At 43.1% G+C, this 25,016-nt stretch overlaps 1 protein-coding gene across 3 annotated transcripts in view; it reads right to left on the minus strand.

Annotated features, from left to right (window-relative positions):
- Positions 1-25,016, minus strand: part of EVA1A (eva-1 homolog A, regulator of programmed cell death) — a 214,208-nt gene that overhangs the window by 67,304 nt on the left and 121,888 nt on the right. Inside the window, exon 1 of one of the 3 annotated variants that reach the window (XM_026846349.1) lies at positions 9,075-9,173. The exons of the other annotated variants lie outside the window; for them this stretch is intronic. Coding sequence (XP_026702150.1) covers positions 9,075-9,165 — 91 coding nt within the window. The 5' untranslated portion in view covers positions 9,166-9,173. Of the gene's footprint in view, positions 1-9,074; positions 9,174-25,016 lie in introns of those variants that run through there. 3 annotated transcript variants of the gene reach the window in all.

A 25,016-nucleotide genomic window follows, 5' to 3' on the forward strand; every position in this document is an offset into this window, starting at 1 on the left:
AAAAAAAAAGAAACCCAGCACTGTGACACGTTTTATTACAGCAAGAAATGAAGGGTGTGTGTGTGTGTGTTATGAGGGGGGCCATTCCCGTCAGAGCTTATTTGTTTGAGCAGGGATGGTGTAATGATGTTAGACACTGAGAGCAAAATGCCGTTTTCAGCAGCTTTCTGGCTTTTCTAAACTCCTTGAATGCTCCAGCTTGTGCCTGCGGGCAGCAGGCAGGACGGAACGTCCCCCTTGCACCCCGCGGGTCAGTTGCTGCCTGTGCGTGCGAGAGCCCGGCTTACTCTGCCTGGGCTTGGCGGCAGTCACTCTGAAACACAGCACTGCCCACAGCCCCCTGTTGTGGGGTCGGCGGAGGAAACGGCCCAGAGCTGCTGGGATCCTGTGCCCTGGCTGGCGAGGAGGAGCACGCAGCTCCACACACTTCGGCGACAAGGCAGGCGGGCAGCCCAAGCACTGGCGAGGCATGACCATGGCATGACACACAGAAGCGGAAAATCACACTGGGTGTGTGGTCATACCTTTGCCTTAACTGAATGAAGGATGGGTATCTTCCAGCAAAGCAAAGTCTCTGAACACCTCTCTACACGCTGGTGCAAGGGGACAACAGCTATTGAACTCTGTGGCAGTTTTTAAAGCATCCTCTAGACCTGACACCTGGTGTGCATGTGTCCCTGAAGGCAGCCCAGACCTAGCTAGACTTTAGGCTCTCTGCAAATCCCACCTGCCTTTGCAGTAGGCAGTGACATAAACCCTTTGGTAGGAGCGGATGGGAGTTTCTACAAGGTCCTCTTGTCTTCCCTTTGGGACCCACACCACTGCTGTAGAGTGGATGAGATGTCCACACAACAGGTCACTATAGACTGAGGAGCAGGTCAAATGGAAACTTTTCACTTGGAAGTAGGTGAATCACTCCGCATCCCAGTCAAAGATGTCCCATCAGCTGCAGTAAACTCTAGGGACAATTGAAACCCAGGCCTAAACTCAGATTCAACTACTTTATGGAAAGAAAATACGTCATTCTGACCACAAATTTGGAAGTGGTGGGAGATTTTTTTTCCTTAAAATTGAGATTTCTCCGGCTAAATATGGCCTCACTGAGACCTCTCCACTCCCCAATCAGTTTAATAGGAATATAATATCCCTGTTAAGAGTTTTAAAATATTCCTGTTGAATAGGGATATCTTAAGGTCAGGTGAGATCACTCATTTGATCATTTCTATCACCTCATCTGATTGCCTGCACAGCTGAAGCCACAGAGTAGTGTCCCAAACAAACACCAGAACTGCTACAAACTATGGCACATATTGCAAGGATATATCCCACCCTGAATCAGAAACTTCCAGTGAAGGACAATCTATACCAGATAAGTTATTTCAGTGGCTATCACCCTGTCAAGACAAAAGGCTGTCTTTTCAATCTGTGTTTGTCTGGCCTCACTCTCCACCCTCAACCCTGGCCATCACTTATCAGTCCACTCCAAGAAGCTACAGATCAGGCATGGACAGAGAAGGACTGCAGCCCACCAAGGCACAGCCCAACCTCACTTTTCTCCGGTTCTCTTACCACATAGGCTCGACCTTACAAAACCACAGACAAGTTATCTCATAACTCTGCCCTGAACAAATAAAATTAGCTGAGCTTTTTTTAGTCTCTCACAGTAAGGCAGACTTTACAGACAGACCACAAATCGTGCCTGTCACTCTTTTGAGATCCATTTCCATTGCATTAAAGTCCTTTTTGAAATGTGCCTGCCAGAACTGGATGTGGTATTACAGTAATGATCTCACCTATGCTTTAAATTTTTAACACACTGACACTGGTATCCAGTTGCTCCATCAGAAGCATCTCTCTCTTTGCTGTGCCTTTGTGAATGTGGTAGCGTGTTAACAAGGTGAATTAGGGATTTATTGTTATAGTATCGTTTTACTCCAAACTTCAACCTTAAATACAAAACACTTTAAGATTTGGCATTTATACAGTGTTCAACATACGCTTTGATCCAAACAAGGGCTTTGACCTGCCTAACCTTTGGTGTATTTTTTTCACTCTTGTGAATGACTTGAGCACAATCTTAAGGTATCAGTTGTCACTCCCTTAACAAGAGGTTATTTTCAATTAATCAAAGATATATAAACAGAACCTTGTATTGAGTTCAAATAAGCTCGGAATAGTTATGCCCTTAAAACAGATGTCTAAGGCTGTGTCTCCTTTCAGATCAGAGCTGGTGTACTGTCAAGAAGAGGTCTTGCAGATCTGTTTGCTCAACAAGCTCAGAAAGCTCAGAAAACTACTATCAGCTCCAAACCCTGACATATTCCACTGTGGCCCACAGAAGTGAACGGGGCAGCCCATGATGCAGATTAGGGTATCCAGGCCAAAATCAGATTTGCAAGGTCTTTATAGAGAGAGCAGCGGAAGGGAATTAGAAAGCGCCATACTATTTCAAAGTAAGGACAGCCCTCTACCAAGCCCAGCGTACTATATCTGGTCCCCATGGTTCTGATCCCAACAAGGTAAAATAAGAAAACCAGAAGATGAAAGGACTGTAAGAGTCTGTTAGTGCACCTTGTAATGAACTAAACGGGATCAGGGCTGGTATTTAGCCCTGGAGCCAGCAGGCACAGTCCAGCCACATGCACGTTGGAGGCTAAACACCTTTAACCTCCAGAAGAGAACAGCCCTATCAGGATCTTCTGTTGGGAATGAGCTCTAGCCAGTGCTAATGTTCAAGCCAGGCCAGTGAGCTGCCACTGGACTGGGATAAAAAAAAGGTTTCCAGTGGCAGGGTCATTGGTGCTATTTAATTAACTTAACCAATTAATTCAATGTAGCTAGTCTCAGAATGACAAATTATCCAAACTTGCCACAAGACTTTTTCTTCATCCCAAAGCCTTGGATAAATGAAAGCTTGCCCCTTTGAGTCTCAGACTTTTCTACACAGCCTTAGTATCCTTATTTCTTGCACTTCAGGCACTCTGATTTTTGTCCATAAACTCCCCAAGGCAAGGAACACGTTTATCCCTAAAGCTTTACCCTTACAGTTCAAAGTACAAGTGTGGCTCCTTAAATCCATGGAGTGGGATGTATCTCCCTCCACTCAGCCTAGTCATCTCAAAAGTAGATCTGAACTAAATGCTTGTTCTGTCTCTCTGGCACTGTGACTGGCATTCTGCAGAACAATTTGTTTTATCCAAACATAGTTTGAGACAATTGAGATGAACCACCTCTGGAGCTGCCCCTCCTGTTCCAGGGATCATGGAGGGAGCCTACATAATTCTTTCAATCTCTGCACCTAATTTTTCAGTGTCTATCATGGGGGCCAAAAGCAAGATACATGTTTGCCTGGCATAACAGAGCACAGATTATTTCATATCTATAAAATAAATATGATAATAGTGTCATCATGCTTTTTGATGCCAGGAACAAGTAATCTTGTGTAATCTCTGAATGAGGTAGGCTCTGATTAGGCCACTAGGCTTCGTGCAGTTATCGCTGGAGCCCGATAAACTGTGTGACACTAAAGTGTATCTTCTCAGCAGGGCATGCACTCTGGATTACAAGGTGTCAAGAGAGGGGAGAAGCCACCATGTCTTTCCTTAGCTCATTATCCTCAGAGTAATAAATGAGTTTCAATATGAATTTAATCTGTGGGGTTTTTGCACATTTATGTATATAGTTAAATATCTCTTTGCTAGGTGCCATTTTCTCTCTCTAAAAGTACTCAGTATAATCAGTCAGCTTTTTAGAAAGTTTGTTCTGATAAACTAAACTTACTCACAAATAGCACTTGCAGCAACACCTGCAAGAGCTATGGGCAACACATTTGAGAGTAATCGCCTTCCAATTAGCTTCCTTGTCAATGAACAAAAATAAGACTAGTGGCAGGGAAAAAGCACGTCTCAAAGGGACAGGTTTTGGCTGTTTATTTGTGAGGATGTGCAACATGCAACCCCTTTCTGATAGTCATTTACCTGTGAGGTGTTTAAGTCTACAAGGTTTAGCTGTCCTATCCACACAAGCAACTAATGAGATTCTGGGGAGAAATAACACACTTTTGTACTTGTGTGCTGTATAAAAGGAATTAATAAGGGCTGTGTTTTATTTGTTTGTCTTGCTTTTTTTTTTTTTTTTAAATGAGAACTGTCCAGAATTCACTTTGAAATCCAATGGCATCATGGTCCATGGTGGAAACCAGTAGAACCTGTGGATGAATGACCCACACTACCCTGGATAGGGCTAGAAGAGGGGAAACAATCTTTTTTATCATATTGGTAGATCGGTAACTAAAACCACAACAAGAACCATGTGCCAAAATACTGGTTTTATTAGCTACACTCTCACCTTGTTTTATCATTCAAGGGAAACTACTATTTGAAAGACTATCTGCAACAAGTTACAGCAGTAGGATTAAGGTCTGGTGAATTCACAGAATCACAGAATAATCTAGGTTGGAAAGGACCTTGAAGAACATCCAGTCCAACCATTAACCTCACACTGACCATTCTCAACTCCACCAGATCTCTCAGCACTGGGTCAACCCGACTCTTGAACCCCTCCAGAGGTGGGGACTCCACCACTGCCCTGGGCAGCCCATTCCAACGCCCAACAACCCCTTCTGGAAAGAAATGCTTCCTAATATCCAGTCTAAACCTTCCCTGGTGCAGCTTGAGGCCATTCCCTCTTGTCCTATCACTTATTACTTGGTTAAAGAGACTCATCCCCCCTCTCTGCACCCTCCCATCAGGGAGCTGTAGAGGGCCAGGAGGTCTCCCCTCAGCCTCCTCTTCTCCAGACTAAACCCCCCCAGTTCCCTCAGCCGCTCCCCAGCAGACCTGTGCTCCAGACCCTGCACCAGCTCCGTTGCCCTTCTCTGGACACGCTCGAGTCATTCAGTGGCCTCTTTGTAGTGAGGGGCCCCAAAAGGAATAGTCTTACCTACAGTTTTATTTGTACAATACATTTCATTTCATGCTAGAATGTCTGAATCCCATAAGCAAAACTATAATGCCCCAGAGATTAAGCCTTTTCTGGATTTTGCAGTTTCACAGAGATCACTGCAGTTTTCATACGTTAACATTAGATTACCTGCTACTTGATAAAAAATATTCCTATACCTTTCCAAACATTCCTGCTCCTTCCTATATTATTTTTTGTATTTTTTAAGCCAGCTACATGGACTTCACAGGCAAATGACCTTTAAAAATGAATGAAGATCTGTAACATTTACATCCTACGTATTTCACACCAGGAGAAAAGCTGGTTTCAGCTTCTCCCCTCTCCCTGCTCACCCCCCAAACAAATAAGAATTGTTTCTCTCAAGTCCGTCCTTCTCCAGAAAAATCTGACCTACAAATGGCTTTCTCATAACTCAGCAGACTAGTTTAGTCCTCAGATGGATTTATCATTAACCACATAAGCACATGTTGTCCATTCTGTCCAACCTAATGAACGTGCTATAAATAATATATTTCTAAAAGCAGGTTTCACCATACTTATCCAAGCTGTTGCTGCAAGTTCTTGTAACTCCCAAACCCACTTATGTTAGAAACATTAATCACTTGATTATAATTCAAAGCATCAGCTCTCTACAGCTGAAACTCCCTAGCACTTGACTTTGGCTAGACCTCTAACCTCAACTTATCACTTTCAGGCGTACTCCATATTTTCTTCTCCAATCTATCACTAATGTAGAAAAGACGTGGGAAGTCACTTTTGAAAGGTATTTTTAACTTAAGAGTGTCTCATTAAAAGGAGAATTTAGTATATAAGCTCTAAAACAAAATCTTTCCCACTTTACTTGGCTTAGCAATCTGAAAATACCAGAGGTGTATTTCACCACATGTAATTTAAAACCAAAGCAACCTAAAGAAAAAGGAAATTATTTTAGAAAAGACACCATGAGTATAATTCCTACCTATCCCACAAACATTCTGTATGATCGTAGGATTATCTGTAGAGCCTCATATTGTCCATCTTGAATGAAGGAAGCTGATCTATTAATCTATTAATCTGATCTATTGTCCATCTTGAATGAAGGAAGCTGATCTATTAATCCTGGCTTGCTTGCTCATTCATTAAGAGTGTACATGGACAGTTTGGGTTGTTTTCTGTTTATTTCAGCTGACAATACAGAGGTCATATTCCATCTTGACCAAGGTTTCTAAAAGCCCAGAGAAACAAACGATTAATTGTAGGAAATTATTTTTAAACATCATATGAATTAGTGTGGAAATAGAAAGACAAAGCTAAAACTCCCAGAAAGACAGTCCCAGCTAATGACAGCCTGAGAGGAAATGATCACACATTCTCAGTTCTTCTGATGGATGTTCTCCTAGCCTTATTAATCAGAAGTTTGTGGTGTTGATAAATCACTGAAGTATGACAACAGATGAAGGTGAGTTTGGACATAGAATGATCCATGGAGAATGATTACAATAAAGGAGGAAAAGGAGGGGGAGCCAAATAGAGTTTTATAAACTGCATCCTCAGCTTGTGAGGACTTGTAGATAATAAATGTCATTCCTTTTCCACATTATCTAGGAGATTAAGAATGTTTCTCAATGTATAACTGCTGGGAAGCCTCTGTAGCACCTTCTCCAGTTACTCTAGCAGGCTTACATTACATCAATTACTTTATTTTTCAATCAATTATGATTTCATTTACAAGGAGGAACTTAAAAGTACCTTTCTTCTTTTAACCTCTTCTGTAGGAAGTGGGCTCCAGCAGCAGAAAATGAGAATCCAGGCAAAACACCAATGGTTTTGACTTTCCAAGGTTTGTCACATTTTGCTTTGAGATACCAGTAAGTTTTCTAGTGTGACCTTGTCCTGGCTGAATGATCCTATGTCACCGAGATGTCAGCAAGGTCTCTACACCTCCAATTAGTTTATATACAGAGCTGCTGGTTTCTATATTGAGCAAAACCACACAGCCATCAATCTACATGTATCGCATTTTGTGGTTTTCAAGGAAAGCATTTCCCAGAGCACTTCAGAAGTAAATAAATGCATTTGAGATGCTATTATTGATTTATCAATTCCATTCTCTGCCTTCTACTAGTGGTTTTCATGCTGCAAAATATAGCCCTGGTCATCTGAAGCAAACCAAAGCCATGCTTATATACTGCAAATTCAAAATGGAAGGTTGTTACTATTATAAAACAGGTAGGTTGCCAATAAGGCAAAATTTGCCTTGAGCAATGAAAGCTAGAGGCATGCCAGACACCTAGGAGAGAAAGGACAGAAGTGCACTGGATGCCTTTGAAGATGCTTTTAACTGAAATAGAAATCTGGGTGCTTCCCACGTACTTTTTGATTGGTTTTGCCATGACACAGAGAGATCTCCAAGCTGATGCCCTACCAAGCTGGCAATGCTACCTCATGCTACAGGACAGCGCTTGGTAGATAAATGCATCAGCTTGGTCCAGATGCAGTGAAACTATGCAAGGGACATTGCTTCTTGAACTGATAAGCCCTACTGACAGAGCACATTAGCTTGGATGCACTTATTGTAAGACTTACTGTCTTACTCTGTGTGGAGCCAGCACAAACACCTCCATACTGTATTGTTATTCTGCAGTAATATAAATTGGGGTTTATAGCTGAGTTTCATAGTTCTCGGACTGTCCCTTGCTGGGACTATAGCTGAGATGTCTCTGGCACCATCTACCCAAACACTTCCAGTTCTAGGTTGCAGCAGCTAACAGGGAGATTGATCAGCTGGGCCATCAAAGGGACAGTCTTTGAAGTAATGAGATATTGCCATAGAAAATAAGGACAATTTCTCCCTGTAATTACTGCTTTGTACTCCATGGAATAGTGGGGATGGCATTTCTGTTATTTCTGTTCTTGCCAATGTTTCTGTATGCAGCTGTGTTTAAAGGGAAGTACTGAGAACACACAGGAACGGACATCGAATTACAGAATTTTCCTCCAGGCTTTCTAAGCCATCATGAGCAAGAACTGGAGACAAGTACATCTTAACATAAATTGTAACCTGAGATGTGTAATTTTACCCATATAGAAATTGAAAGAGTGGAGAAGAGGGAAAATTAAGAAAAAAAAGACAACAAGAAAAGAAGGGGGGGGGTGGGGAAGCCCTATAAATAAGCTCTAGCATCTGAAGAAGAAGAAAGCAGAACACCCAGTGTCCAGTGTTGCTATCTGAGATCTGCTCTGAATGGATGCACAAATCTGTGGCATGGAAATGGGTTTCAGTTACTGTCCTAGGGAACACAATCCACTAAAGCAGTCTAACCCATCGCAGAGAAATATGTAGGACTTACAGATCTGATTCTTGCCATATGATTTTTGCCAGATGTCTGGCTATACACAACTGATCACTAGCAGAATATCTTAAGAGAGTTTTCAGCTAAGACACACCACTTCCACCCCAAGAGCACTTAATTCTTAAAATGCAAAGAATTGACTACTTGCAATCAGCATATAAATAACCTTAAATTACACCTTCATGCTGCAAAGCCTCTGCTCTTGAAATATGGAAGCAGCTCAAAGGAGTATCCAGGCCCACTTACCATTGCTCTTGAATAAGGTATGATATAGATTTCTAGCTCTGGATTCAGGCCTGGAAGCACATATGGAAGTGTCTATCCTTGCATACACGAGATTTGTGCTACGGTAAAGATATCATGTCTTCCACAAATGTGATGAAGAAGAAATATGATGATGAAGAAAATTCCTGGCCTGAAACTAAGTATTATTGTTTATTATGTTACATTGAGACTGACTCCTTAAAAGCTGCTGATGCCAAAGCCATGAAGTATCATCTGCAGAGCCCCAGACTGCCATAGCAATGTTCCTGTGAAGTCAACTGCCTGAAAATCCATCCCTAAGCTAAAACGTCAAAATCTTCTCAAACCACATGGTTGGTCTGCATTTGACACAACAGCAGAAAATTACACATATCAACCAGGAGTCACCTCACTTCAATACTCAACTAGTATCCCTTACCGGCAGGAGGGAAAGAGTTACAACACAAGAAAAGGAGGCAGCCTTGGCAACACATTATGAGACAAAAGAACGAACACAGCCCTTCTCAGCAAGCTCACCTGGCACAGTAGGCGTGGATAAAATACTGCTGGCTTCCAGCACCAGTGTTGTGATGATTGTGAAGAAACCTCCTCCTTCCTGGCGTGGCATTTGGTGAATTGAATAGCTAGAAAGACCTTTAAAATTGGAGGTGGAGCTACCTCTGGTCACAGGAACAGACACGTCTCCAGCAGCAGCACTACTGTTAGGCAGCATTACATAAATAAGTTCATGTCAGGTCACAATCAGAAGATGGTCAGAAGCAGAAACACTCCAGTAGGCATTATTTTTCCACAGCACAGCCAAAAGCAGGCAATTTTTTTAAAACTGTAAAACACCACTGTGGTTGCAGACACCAATTATTACTAGCATGATGGCTTTGCATTCAGTTTGCACCACTGACACAAATACCATCTTTGTTGCACTAAGCTGGTAAAAGGGACATAAATTTTCAATAAATAATTTGAATTAAGGCACACAACTCCCTGGGAGACCTTTTGTAGAAACCTCCATGTACTTGAGGCCCAAGATCTGTTCCCAAATCCAAATCCACTCAGTAGCTACTTATCCATGAGCATGTCCCATACATGAGAGAAGAAAACATGAGATCAAGAATCCTGTTCTTAAAAATTAAGAAGGTAAAAATACACAGAGGAGCAATGAAAGCCTTCATCCCACTTGCATAGCACTGCTGATTCTTTCTCATTTCTAACAGAGATTGCAGAGGATAAAGAAACAGAGAAGCCCATGAAAGTGTAGACTTGGTGACTCAAGAGACTCCACAAAGAGAGTATTTTCTCTGTCAGGAACCTGTAGAGCAGGAGCAGAAGTTCCCAAACTGGGCTGCATCCCAAGCCCAGAACTGGAAATGGTCACAGCCCTGGAAGTGCCCAGGAAAATTGTACTGTGACACCAAAAAGGGCTTCACAAATAGAAACTTTGGGAACTGTTGCTCTTAAGGGGGTTAGTTAGATATTTCTAGCCTCGTCTTGTTACGGGTTAACTGAAATCAACACCTCAGAATTGCATTTCTACCCTGAGCAAGGTGATGAATTTGAGCAAGAGGCTTACCATATAGGCAAGCTGTCAGAAAAAAAAACAGGACAAATAAAATCTATCTGACCTCCCTGAAGCTTATAAATTCTGCCCCAACTTGTTATCAGATAGCAAACCCATTTCAGTAACTACAGCGTGCATCAAAACTGGTCATTGCAAAGAAGCATGGTCATGCTCTGTGAGAAATATCACTTATCTCTCTAACATAGCTCTTTTTGTTTTTTAGCAATTAAGCATTGGCCCATCTGTATACCCAGAACTCAGCCTTGCCAACATGTTCTGGACTCTGAGCTAAGATTCTCAAATCAAATATCCCTTATTCCTGACTTGTGCCATGGTAACTTTTCAACCTGAAATCCCCAGTTGCTTTAGAGAAGGAATCTTTCTCTAGAGAGATTCTCTAGAGAGATTTCTCTAGAGAAGGAGCGTGTCCAAAGAAAGGCAACAACACTATAGTACAGCTGACAGTGAATGCTGATGCCAAGCTCCCATATACTCCTATTTTTGAGTAATGCCTTTAAGACTGGGCTGGCTAGTTGAATACAAAGATGGGATGGATATGGGTATAGAGATACTGTGATATAAGTAACTCAGCCAGCTGAGAACATCACTACACATCAAATCTCTCTGCCACCGTCTAGTCTAGCTTCTCGAAGAACTCTGAAATCACTTCTGTGCCTTTGATCCTCATCTTTGTCGTCTGGACCCAGGACATCTCCAAGACATACTGTGTCCAGAAGAGGACAGTGGTAAGCAACTATGATCTTCTGGCTTAATGGAAAGAGAAAAAAGGGTCTCATCAAATTGGTAGAATGAATTCCTTTATGAACTGCAGACTACTTCAGATCTCACCCCTTTTCACTAAATGTACATGGTACAGTGCTTTAGCATCTCCTGTGTGAAACAGAAGGGTGGCTACTGCTGTAAAAGACAACAAAAAATGTTTTTATAAATACATCAACAGCAAAAGGAGCACTAAGGAGATCTCCATGCTTTACTGGATGTGGGGGGAAACATAGTGACAAAAGATGAGGAAAAGACTGAGATCCTTAATGCCTTCTTTGCCTCAGTCTTTAATAGCAAGAGCAGTTGTTCTTGCGGCACCCAGCCCCCTGAGCGGGAAGATGGGACAGGGGGCAAAATGAAGCCCCCATAATCTGAGGGGAAATGGTTAGTGACCTGTTACACCACTTAGACACACAAAAGTCTATGGGGCTGGATGGGATCCACCCAAGGATACTGAGGGAGCTCACCAAGCCACTTTCAATCATTTATCAGAGTCCTGGCTAACAAGAGAAGTCCCAGTTGACTGGGGGTTAGCAAAAGTGATGCCCATCTAGAAGGGCCGTAAGAAGGTTCTGGGGAACTACAGGCCTGTCAGCCTGACCTTGGTACCAGGGAAGGTTATGGAGTAGATCATTTTGAGTGCCACCACATGGCATGTACAGGACAACCAGGGGGTCAGGCCCAGTCAGCATGGGTTTAAGAAAGGCAGGTCCTGCTTGACTAAACCTAATCTCCTATGACAAGGTGACCTGCTTAATGGATGAGGCAAAGCTTGTGGATGTTGTCTACCTGGACTTTAATAAAGCGTTGGACATCATCTCCCACAGCATTCTCCTGGAGAAGCTGGCTGGGATGCACTTTCACTGGGTAAAAACCTGGCTGGATGGCCGGGCCCAAAGAGTGGTGGTGAATGGAGATAAATCCAGTTGACAGCTGGCCACAAGTGTTGTTCCCCAGGGCTCAGTATTAGAGCCAGTTCTGTTTAATATCTTTATCAATGATCTGGACAAGGGGATCAAGTGCATCCTCAGTAAGTTTGCAGATGGTACCCAGCTGGGCAGAAGCATTGATCTGCTGCAGGGTAGGAAGGCTCTACAGAGGGATATGGACAGGCTGGAGCAATGAGCAGAGGGCAAGTTGTATGAGATTCAACAAAGCTCCATGCAGTGTCCTGCACTTGGGTCACAGCAACCCCATGCAATGCCACAGGCTTGGGGAAGTGGCTGGAAAGATGCCTGATGGAAAACAACCTGGGGGTGTTGGTTAACACCTGACTGGATATGAAGCAGCAGTGTGCCCAGCTGGCCAAGAGAGTCAACAGCATCCTGGCTTGTATTAGAAATAGTGTGGCCAGCAGGACTAGGAAAGGGATTGTCCCCCTGTACTCAGCCCTGCTGAGACCACACCTTGAATACTGTGTTCAGTTTTGGGCCCCTCACTAGAAGACAGACATTGAGGTACTGGAGCATGTCCAAAGAAAGGAAACAAAGCAGGTGAAGGGTCTAGAACACAAGTCTTATGAGGAGCAGCTGAGGTAACAGGTTGTTTAACCTGGAGAAAAGGAGGCTCAGGGGAGACCTTATTGCACTCTACAACTACCTGAAAGGAGTTGTAGCGAGGTGGGGGTCAATCTCTTTTCCCAAGTAACAAGTGATAAGACAAGAGGAAATGGCCTCAAGTTGCACCAGAGGAGATTTAGATTAAATATTAGGAAAAATTTCTTCACTGAAATAAAGGGTTGTCAAGCACTGGAACAGGCTGCCCAGGGAAGTGGTTGAGTCACCATCCTGGAGGTGTTTAAAAGATGTGTAGACATGGTGTTAAGGATGTGGTTTAGTGGTGAATTTGGCAGTGCTAGGTGAACAGTTAGACTCGATGATCTTAAAGGTCTTTTCCAACCTAAATGATTCTACAATTCTAAAATACATAAGAGGATACAAATTTCACAGAAATCAAATGTCTTAAAGTTCTACCAAAATAATATGCTGCACTTCAAACACTCCTCCCCAGAGGGGAGGCTGTGAGAACAATAGTTGAAAGATGTATAATCATTTTGCTTAATGCACTACTGGAAGATGTTCAAATGCTCATCTGATGGGTGCAGGAATAGAACAGAAAATAAAATAGTTCAGTTCAGGCCAGGTCAGGTGATCTTCCCAAAGATTCTTCCTGTCTGTTTTCTGAAGAAGCACATTCCCAAGAGATTTTGTATGAAAACTGCTACTCAGAAGGGAGTATGACACAATAATAAAACCCAACAGACACATTTAGAATAATATTAAAAATTAAAAGCCCTTAGTAAAATCCAGTAGTTGCTCATGTCTATGCCCCCAGCTCACTGCAACACTATGTTTTTCTGTAACTTCTGGAAGATTATAGAAGGTGGTAAATAAGTTGATGCTCTCCACACACCACATACATAAAAAAGGGGTAAATAGGCCTATCATCATAGGCCTGTTTGCTGCACCTCAGTCCCCGGCAAAAACACAGAACATCTGTGATGGGACTCAACAAATAAACTATTAATGTCCATCAACAATGTGTAATGGAAAAGGAATCTTGGGAAATTAATCCCGTCTCACATTTTGATAAGCCTACAAATGAGGTTGATAAAAGTAATAAGGTTAATGTAATGGGCCTCTGAAAAGCACCAGACTTGAATTATTGAGTAATAAACCTACTGGTTTAAAATCAACATGGTACAGTGTACATGAATTGGAGACCAGCTCATTGATACCTTTCCAAATAAAATAGCAAATGGCAAATGTCCACTCAGCAAGTGAACTTTTGATCCCATACAGATCTTAGCTTACCAGTTGCTATTTAATATCTTCATTGCTGACATGGAAGCAAAAGGTAAATCATTACTTACTAAGTTTGTAAAATTTTGGGAAGCGGTATGGAACAATAAAGCAAAACCATCCAGAGAGCAATCCAGTAAACCTGCACACAAGCCAACAGTATGAATTTCAGTACAGACACAACCAAAGTCCAGAATGTAAGATTAAACAGTGGAGATCTTGCTTCTCAGTCATGAGAAAGGAGGCCAGAAACAAACTAGAAAGAGTCTAGCAAGTTATAGAGTCTAATTGCTTTAATATGGACTACCAGTCTGACACGTTCAGCAGGGTAATGCATGTACTAGTGGTGTAATATCACATAGAAGCAAAGAAAGTATTTATCATCCCAATGTGGCATTGGTGCAACAGCTGCTGATATTCAAAGCCTATTTCAGAGGCTGCAGATACTAAGAAATGGTAAAGAATTCAAGGAAAAGCCACAAGAATGAAAGAAGAATTGGGAAATAATTCTGGAGAAAAACATGAGAAGATTTAACTCTTTAATTTTATAAAGAAAAGGCTGAGAGGTTTCTTAATCACAGACTAGAAGTATTTAAAGAGAGAATAAGAATTAGCTAACAAGGTTTCTTCAGCCTTAAAAGATCTATCAATGGCCAATAGCTAGAAGTTAAATCTAGACAGTCAGAACTGAAATAAATCCAGTTTCTTTGACAATTTTGCAAGGGTTGTGGGACACCTACAGTCACTGGGAATCTTCAACTTTTTAAAAGTTTCACTCCAGTTCAAACAGCAATTTATTGAGGGAGGTCTTAGGGCCTCTCGGTCTCAGTAACCTATCAATTAAGGGCTTCAGATGCTTCTGTGGGAGGCTATTTTACAACCTAATAAATGTCATCTTTGGGAAAAGCTTCGTGGGATTCTGCTTTTTTCTGTAACACACTAATGGATCACACTGAGTAACTGATTCCCTTGTTTTCTCTTCTCATCAAAAGACAATTAAAATAATGATCTTTCACAAGTAATAGATAATAACACCTTTTCTAATACTAAGAATGATCAGAGAATGAATCAAGAAATTAATTTTTAGTTTAGTCATTCCTCCTACTCAAGTCCCAAATCAATGTTCACTTAAGCGCAGGAATATGTGATGAATGTTTCCTTCAGCCAAGTACTGGAGAAGAAGAAAATTTGGCATTTGTGACCCCCAAACGGCCATATTTTATGCAATCTCTACCCAAATGAAACTCTACAGAGAAAACTGAGGATCTTGCAGAGGCTGAAATAAATGTGCTCAGGTTTAATTCCCACTCTCTCTCTTCATCCTCACGTGCTTTTTGGCTGTGATTGTCCCTTTTGTCACTCATGCTTTAATTTGCCTCTTAATCTCAATCTTGCTATTCGGTATCTGAGCACTGTGAATGTTTCTTTAAAACCACAAAGAAGCAACCCCATTGTGTAAATGGAGCCCATTAAGACATTCCCTGCCCCAGGGAGTTCACAACACAGAATATAAACCAGCCTTGTCAAACTGGTGGCCTACAAACTGAATCCAGCACAGACAATCTCACCATATTTCTTCCGGAGCCTTGCAGGAGACACGCTCAGTGATGTAGCACTCCTGGGGCAGCTCAGCAATGCCTAATGGATGAATAACTTCCACTGGACCTTACAACTAGTGATGGACAGTGCCAACAGCCACACTGCAAAATGATAACAAAATTGCTCTGCATTTCCTGTAACTCTCTCCCTGCCTCTCTTTCCAGATACAGGATACGGTTACCTGTCCAGCTCCTTTTGCCCAGACGTGTGCAGCAAGGCAAGATGCATTTCCCAGTCCCTCTTCCCAGCCAGCACCATGCCCCTCTCCCATCAGCAGGACTCTTGAACACCCACGATCAAAGTCAAGAGGTGGCAGATGACTCGGGACTGAATCTCCATTCTCAAAGCAATGATGATAAGTCCCCAAAGGACAGTCTTGAAGTGCAGCTTTCACTGAGTAGTCCCAGACCTCTGGAAACAGGCTGGGGAACAGTAAATTTAGTAAGGAATTAGTAAAACATCCTACAACTCCCTCTGTCTGAAATGTTTAATAGTATCAAGGTACTTGCCAGAATCCCAATACATGTTCAAATACCAGTACAATGAAACAGCATGTTTAGGGGGTCAGCCAGGAGATTCTGGTATGGAGACTCCATTGTGCACAAAGCTGGACAAACATTAGATAAAGAAGTGTGAGAGGATGAATCATAGTGGAAACCAAGAGAACTTACCTTCGCTCTGAACAGTGGACCTCATGGACCTAGATTTCGAAGTGAAGCATCTCCAGACAGGTGCACTCACTAGGACTCTAGGTAGGGCCCCCAGACCGAACATTTTGGCACCATTTTCTGTGATTCTGATTTATCCAAATTTTGCCAGATCAAAAGTTGTTAGTATTAGTGCTTTGGAAAGTGTAATCTGTCCCAAGATGAGCACCATCCCAGCACTGAGTTTACATCATAGCCAACCCTCCTTCCAAATCATTAATAAGGATCTTAAGCAAAAACAGTTTAACATTGTTCCATACTGCTCCCCTGAGGTATCTCCCACTAAGTGTTGGCATTTATTCATCACTATGTGTTTCTGGTCCCTCCAGCCTGTTTTCAGTCTGGTTTATAATCTTCATCTCCAGTCAATCTAAATTAATTTTTCAGCTCACCCTTCATGAAACAATACTTTAATTGCTTCAGTACATTAACAGACATCTTATTTACACAGATTCAATGACCACATTCTTTTCATCTACTTGGTCTGCAGTTGGATCAAACTAAGTGATTAAGTTACTTCTGGATTTGCTTCTTACAAATCTACGCATGTGTCGTTCATGTTCCTTTTCAATGGTAAAGTTAACTTGCGTAGAGGGTCTGCATACTTCCTACATGCCACTAAAGGAATTGAATTAATAATTAAAGCATGCTCTGAGTCACACAGAAAACTCAATAAACTCCTCTTCACCAGGGAAAAGGTTTGCTTTAACTGCTTACAGATTTAATTTGTTTAGTATTCTCTCCATTATTCTGAACAAAATTCACCCCTCTCTTTTTCCATCATTTACATTCTGTTTTGGCAACTATCTTGACTAACTTACACATGACTCCATGTGAATGCATGGCACAGCAAATTCTTTTTCTTTCCTTATTTAGACTGTTTCACTACAGATGGAAGCCAAAGTTATGGGATAGTTATTAGCTCTTCTAATGACTGCTGTTTATTTGTAAAGATCAATACAACATATTTTCCTCTGGGTTTTGATTCTCCTGTTTTTCAAAGATAACCATATGTGAGCCAGCTCCTTGACTACTTGCAATAAAACCATAGCAGGCAGAGCTTGTTTCCCAAGTTTTATTTCTAAGATTTTTCTGTTACACATATCCCTGAAACTTGTCTCACAGAGGTCGTATTCTGCCCCATTCCCAATGTATTCAGTTAATGTTAGTGTCAGAAGATAGCACAGAGATTTGATAAATCCAGCAGTACTGACTTCAAGTTCTCATTCTATGGGGCTTCCTAATGCTGTTAGACAGTTTGAGGTCTAAAATGGGATGAAAGGAGACAAGGTGAGGTAAATATGTCACTTCCACTCACAGCTCTTCTTATGGATATTTCCCAACTTGGTGAAAGTCAGCTAACCCACAGGAACAGCAGTAAGGTATATTGGCAAGTGAAAAAGTTAGTGCCTAGAGACACTCTTTGCAGAGATCAGAACTCTTTTTTCCATCACATATAACAGGGGTCACTCCAGTAATAAGAAAAGGATTCTGGATCAGGTTAATGTCTGAATCATCAACTTTTTGTGATTAAAGGAGGGGATCGGATCAGTGTCACGAAAAAAACCCCAAACATTCTTTGTGTCTTTCCACTAAACATAAATGTGAATTTCCATCAGCAGAAATGAAATATCTGTTTCAACAGCGTTCCTGAAGTTTAGAGACATGCACACAACAACAACAAAAAAAAGCCAAATATCTGAGGAAGAAAATTATATAAATTGAAGAAATTTAAGGATCCCCTACAAGGGGCCCTACCCTTTTAAAGCAGACAGTCTTCTCCAAAGAGCGATGAAGAGAACAGCTTGTTCCAGCTGCCCTGTGACTCAGACTGCCATAAACGTAATAACTGGCCAGGACAGTTCTTGGATGGCAAAGTGGGGAGAAAATAAAGGCCAAATACTTCCATGGTTCAGAAGATGTGAAACCTTCAAGTAACTGAACACCAAGCTATTGAACATCGCTGTCTCCCTACTATGTCTCACCAGTCAACATATCTGCTGTACAAATACACATGTGAAGGACAAGCTCAGAGATGATGGTAGACAAGTAGCAGCCTAACAGTCGTAACTGTATCTGAAATACTTATATCTGAAAACCTCATCACTTACTTGGGTCTGAAAAAAAGAACTGAACACATCTGAAGATATGGTGAAGATCTTCAAAATGACCAGTGTTTTAGGGATCTTCAGACTTGGGCTGTGGATCCTATGAGAGGATCTCAAAGAGACCCAATTGTGGAGTCCAGCAGTGATTGTTTGATGAGAAAAGCAAGACAAAAAAAAAGATCAAAATGGACTAGATAAGTCTCTTGATGTCAGCATCTGTGACTTTTTCTATCAGCATTGTGTCACTGAATTATTTGCCTCTGTTGTCTTGACTAAGACCTATTGAAATGAGAAACAGCACATCTCAAGCAATTTGTTAAAATCACTTCAAGTCTCTGAGTGACGTTAATGATCACTGACTGAGGGTGGAGTGCAGCAAGGTGAATGGCATGATGAATGGCAGATAAAAAACATTCACCTTTCTGATGAACTTCTATCTGTGCACTTCCATGGACTCTCAGTACACCTCATCACGTCCTACTCTACCTTACTTTACCTTCATCACTCTCCTGGGAAGTATCCTCATATTTGCTTTTTTAAATACAGAGCTGAAGCAGGGAGGGAATAAATTACTTGTCTGTCATTCAGGTCTGCCCAGGTCTCCAGCACTAGTGCAGGCAGAGACATCCGTCACTTGCACTTTTGGAGCTGCAGACAAATCTTATGGCTGGTTGGTCCTTAAGGATGTGCTCAGAGAAATTCTGCTCCCTCACCTTGTGACAGCCTCTACGTCACCAGACATTGCAAAACCTGTCACGAGGAGGCAGAACAGTTAAGGGGATAAGTACCTGCGTCAGACCTTGTGAAGGTGCTTCAGGTTTGGTGTATGTACTCTAGGAGTTGCCAAATTTAAAGACACTCAAGAAGATTTTCACAGAAGTATTTGCAGAGACAGCCTGTCCCCACATGTCTACTAATAATGTTCAAGTGTCAACACTTCCAGGCAAGGATCTTAAGATGCCCTCATCTGTTATAGGGTTCCTAATGGCCATTATCCTTGTTTCATAAATGGGGAAAGTCAGGTACACAACAATAAAACAATTCCACAGTAACTCACAGATCAGAACCAGAATAAAAAAAAAAAAAATTGAAATCCTGGCTCAAGTATCCTGTATTATCTAAAGAGTTACTAAATCATTTCCCTCAGAGTTTTCTCTTCTGTTCCCTCTCTGTCAGCCCCACCTTTCTCCAACTGCCAATCACTTCTCTCTCTGTGATTGTCATTTCCCTTTCTACAGCCTTTCCTACTGTCCCTCTCCCAGCAATGATCCCTTCCTCCCCATTCTGCAGCTTTGCCTCAGGTCTTTCCCTAAATTTCATCACATCAGGCCATCTCTCTAGGACCAGAGCTGCTTCTCAGGTGGGAACATGCAGCTGTTGGTGGCTGGAAAGTAGCCAGTGGACTCCCCGTTCTCCCTAGCTATGCTGCAGGAGGATGCTGAGTGATGATATCAGCAGAGGGAGCAGAAAGAGGCCTTGGCTGCCTGTTCAGTACCCTGGAAACAGCCCCTAGTCACTGAAGAAGGGGGATCTGAAGGAGAAAGGTTGCTCCCCCTGGCCTCACCAAAATAATATTTTATCCGGCATGAAGGAGATGTTGACAGAAGGGTCCATGTGTCACCAGAGATGAGAGATTCTTGGCTACTAGGGATGTGCCTCCACCAGTCACCTCCACTCCAGGAAGAGAGTAGACAGCTATCCAAGGCTCCTGCTCATCCACAGCCAGAGGTTCAATGCATAGTATTTCAGTCTGCCCATATAAAGGGCTGTCAGGTAGAGCAGAGCGAGGGCACAGGCAGGACAGACAGCTCCCTTGTGATATGTGGAAGGAATGAGGATGAGAAGTGGGTTTATTTATGGCACTGCTGATTTGATTTGAGCACACAAGCATTTGAAAGTGTACAGTTTTCACGTTCATTTATTTTTAAACTCAGGAGGAAGGACTTACTACTTGTGAGCATATCACTGACCTGCTCTTTGGGTCTATTAATCTATGATGTCCTCCTCCAGTGCATCTCTCCCCAGATATACTTCATTAGCTAAACCTAGCTACACAGAATTTGCTCTCAAGATGCACAATGGTCAAATAATGTGACTGGTATGGTATGCAGCCACATAAAAATGGGTTGAGCAGAGCACAGGTACTCTCCAAGCCTGCCTTCCCAAGCAGTACATCTCCAAGTGTTGCAATGCTATCAAATATCATGACAGAAAGCAGGAATAAATAAAACATGAGGGTGCCTCTTAAAAATAAATGTTGCTCCGTGATCTGTTTCCCAGGAGAATGAAGTTTCCAGTGTGCTAGTTCTCTCTGCGTGTGGTATCACATACTGCATGGTCTGTTCCCTATAAGCTCTCAACATATGCTACGAATCTGCCTCTGCAGTACGAGTATTCTAAATCAGATGCTTATGCCTTCTTCTGATCTTTTGCAGTCACACATACATACATCAGATTTTGCCACAGGCTATCTATCATTTCTCCCTTTCCAGCATCTGAAACGCATGACCCACAATTTGGGTTTATGTATGTTTTACTGCAGTTTCCACATAATCACACAGGAAACTTTAATTCTCACCTTATGAGGCCAAGCAGAAACACATAACGCTGGACACAGGCTGCAGTTCTAATTCTTGTCTTTCAGAAGTGTCACGACTGCATCTCTGATCACTGACAGCCTGTATTTCTCACAACTGATGGAAAAACATCTGAATCAAATCGGATTGCAGCAAAGCCTTACCCTTCATGATCAGTTGTTTACCAGCATCATTCTCCACCTCCTACCCCAAAGTAACACCTGAAGTCATTAGGCAGTTGCTGCCCTCTGTCTCTGAGCTCTCCTCACTTAAACTGTGGATTAAGCACAGTGGTGGTGCATGAGATGGGCATTTTCCATCGGTGTAGCACAGACAGCTCTGCAAAGGCATCCATCACCCTGGAATGACCCACAGCATACTGTAAACTTGTGTTGCACTGTGTCAGGGTTGGGGATGAATAAACAGATTCTCTGTGTATAATATTTTAGGTGAAAAGACCAACCTCTAACACAGGTCAGAATACAGTGATGAAGTAGGTACAGATTTCATGTGGACATCAAGGGAAAGCAGCCCTATCCACCGCAGACCCATCATGTCTCAAGGCTATGATTTGCCCCTCTCATTTCTCCCCTCATCCCCTTTTACTCATTCACCAGGAAATTACCATGCGTGGCCCCTTCCCCATCCCAGACTGCAAACGGCAGACACAGCTGGTCAGCATCATCCACCTTCCAGCTGCCTCTGTTTAAGGCCACAAAAAGGAAAAAAGGCTGTGGGTCACCTCAGCCTCTGACTTACTGCAACCACCTACCAGCTGTACAAACTCTCCTGCCTCAAGGACTGACATAATTTGGCACAGCACTCACCAGAACAGTGCTGTCTGTACACGCGCATGTTTAATACCTCACCAAGTGATCCTGATTCAAGCCGGGCTCACCCACCACCATCTGACATGGTTACACATGCCTCATCCTCTCTGATGGCACATTTCTGTTTACAGTCAAGGAACATGACTCTTCCAGGAGGACATAGCCCAGGCACAGGGAGATTTCTAGCAGGGATGTGCCCTCACGGGTTGGATGCAAGAAGATGGAGGATTTTTTAACTCTCTGGAAAGGGACTAGCTGGGAAGTGGTGACAGCAAAATTATCTTGTCAGGTCATACCTCCCCTGTGGATGGAGCAGATGGCACAGAGGCATCAGAAAAGCCCTGTAAACAACCAGTTGAGCTTTAGCCACAAGCCGTTTCATCTGCTTCAAATATAGGCTCTATCACCTTCCAGCTGGGGCTGGAAAACATCAGGTCTGCTCTGCCTGTGGGGCTTTGCAAATTTGTGTATTCTGAACTATTGCCAGGAGAAACTTTGGTGCTGGAGGGATCAATGCTGGGTCCTGAGCAGCACACCAGTAAGGCACTGACTTATCCATGGAGGAGGGAAGCTGGGGAAATTCCCTCCCACTCTAAACTATTTCTTGGCTCTTTACATTAGTTATCAGCCCTTGGGAATATATTTTCCTCTCTCTGTACTTTTCTGTGGTCTGCATTATCATTTGCTAAATATTAGCGCGTGCTATTTATCATGAGGTCTGCAACCCTCTTCCACTCCGGGGAGTTTGCGACTAAGTCACTGTAATAAATTTTCTGATATTCTATGGGGTTTATAGCACTAAGAGCACACAGCTGAAATTATTATCTCAGAGCCTTCAACTCCTCAACGTCACAGTGAAAAGTTAGTCACCAAAGGCAGGGAGGATGCACACCAACATAGGTTGTTTATATTCACACAGATATATGTATTGTTTATACACAGCACATTCAGACTCAGGCTCCAAGTCTGCTTACTAATAATGATGATTACTTTGGCTCCACTGGTTTTATAATATGTTTGAAAGGCTCAGGGAAACCACATTATCTGCAACTCCCTTTCAACAGTGTGTACGCTTCATAAGAGCTGCTAGGCAAGCAAAGGAAACAGGGTGTGTTTGTGGACTGGGAATCAGCTATAATAACATCATAGTGACCAAAATGAACACCATAGTCTACAATTACTGCTGTTCCTCTATGTTTATTGCAGAACAGAATCACCTGAGACCTGACTCAAAACCTGTTGACTCCACTGAAAGGTTTTGCAGCAGGTCCTAGTACCCGCTTGGACAAGACATCAGCTCTTACTGACCTGCTCTGCCCAGCATGTTTGGGGAGTTTGGACTTTCTCCCTGCAATAGCTGTTGTCTAAGAAGGAATTCAAACCTTGAGTAGAAAGGTTTGAATTCCGCATTTGTGAGTCCCAAAGCCCCTTTCAGACTCATTCTTTGTTAATGACTAGAAATGCTCCAGCTTCTCCTGGGTGCAGGATTTGATCCCAAGCATCTTCAAAGAGTTCAGACTGAACTGGTAACATTTAAGAAAGAGTATTAGGGGACATTTTATTAAAGAAATAAATTAAATGCTACTTGAATGTACATGTCCAAAAGAAACACTTGTCTGAGGAGTCTGTATTTTTCAAAGTTATCAGATTAGCCCGGCTTGGTTTTCACCGCCAGTCTAAATAATGGTGAATGTTTTCCAAGAACTTCTTTTTCCCTCCAAGCAAGCTGAGAAATCATGGGCAAAGTCATTAGTATCAGAGAGGAAACACCCTCCTGCCCTGAATGCACCAGACAGAGGTACATGGAGCAGCTGCTGCTCTCTGAGAAGGGGAGCCCAGGAAAAGGAGGAGACGTGTTGAATAGCTGAGTGGCGGTGTCCTGTGTGTGGAGGGAACAACTGACATTATCAGGTTTAGCTTTGCAACTTTATGGCAACAAAAAAAGAGAAGGAACTGGAGAAAATTTTTTCAGAAAGGCCAAAGAGCAAAAAATGGGGCGGCTTCCCCGGCAGCAACAGGGCACAGCCCTCTCCTCTATCTCTCTCTTGCTCTCCTGCTATCACAGGAGCCAAAGCAGAAAATGCTTCCAAGTTCAGGGTTCACTGACCATTCACTGGCCAATGCCAGGCTCAGACTTCATCACACAGGGGCCAGACTGTCTCAGTTCTTCCCCCATAAGAGATTATTCTGCAGCCCCATAGCCCTGTCTGGCTGGAGAGCTGTCCTGATCTGGAGTTGGATGTTTCTGCCAGGCTGCTGAATGCAGTAACCTGTTATTCCCAGAAAGACTGAAGAATAAACAAAGAGGGACTGGAAGAGTAATGATCAGTAGCCTTCCTTGATCTGGAGGTCAAATTCAGGGCATATCTATATTAATAAACTAAAGGGCTCAAGCACTGGCAATTGTACACATGTTGTAACTAATAAAATTTCCAGAGATATTTTGGCCTGTGCCCACTCAAACAGCATCCTGGCCTAGTCCAGGAGACAGCACCACCAGGGAACTGTTTACAGCAGACAGTTTGGGTATAGAAAGTTCATCTCTTCAAATGTGAGCCATGCCACTGGCCCTTAGGGCCAGAGGACATTTTTACTGCACAAGTGTAGCCCACAGGGACCCTCTCCTAAACACCGTTAAATGTCCAAACTGTCAGAGAGCAGCAGCGGTGCGTAGAGGATGCCTGGCAGGTCATAGCTGCCTCCTCGATGTATTCAAACTCATTCATCCCCTGCTCTCTGCTGCCTGGGAGACACAAAGGGAGCAGAGGATGCTGGGGGCTGCAAGTCGGGGGATCCAGCCTGGCATGGGGATTTCCTACCGGTGGGCACTGAACCAACAGCAGCAGCTCCCGGGATGCCTCTGTGGTGCAGGGACAGTGAAGTGGCCAAGCCGTGGCATGCGGCAGCACATCCTCTGGCAGATGGTGCCGATGGGCTCAGAGCCAGCTGGAAAGGGCTCTAACAAGGTTGTGCTGGCTCCTGCCAAGATCAGGGCTGGGTAGTCCCTGGAGAGGCTCCTGGACCGTGGGGTCTAGCTGGAAGCTGCATGCACTAAATGCTCTGCTTAGCTAGAGGAAGGAAAGTTTCCCTCTGTTAAAAGGGTCTTCACTCACTGGAGGGTCTCTGCTCCTGTCTCCAGGTTGACACAGGTTGTCAAAGCAGCCAGCTCCAGCCAGAACACGTCCTCCAAATCAGACAGGACATCCCTTGCTTGAATAAGGCTCTCAGGGTGACACACCTCCAGGCACATGAGGCCACATGCAGTGAGCTGTGCCCTGGCAGCACTGGGTGTACACAGGACAGCCAGACTGTCAGAAGGCAGGAGGGTTATGGAGGTGCTCACAGCTCTGCTGGTGTCACCCCTGCTGCTTTCATGCAGACAAACCTCCCACAGAGCTGGTGTGCAAAATATGAACCTGACAGAGCATTACTACAGTGCATAAATATCACCAGGACCTTTTGTCTGCAGAAAGTTGTTATTCTTGGTTTGGTACTAAAC

Source organism: Athene cunicularia, assembly GCF_003259725.1.
Source record: "Athene cunicularia isolate RWA chromosome 3 unlocalized genomic scaffold, athCun1 chr3_part1, whole genome shotgun sequence".
Classification (NCBI taxonomy): domain Eukaryota; kingdom Metazoa; phylum Chordata; class Aves; order Strigiformes; family Strigidae; genus Athene; species Athene cunicularia.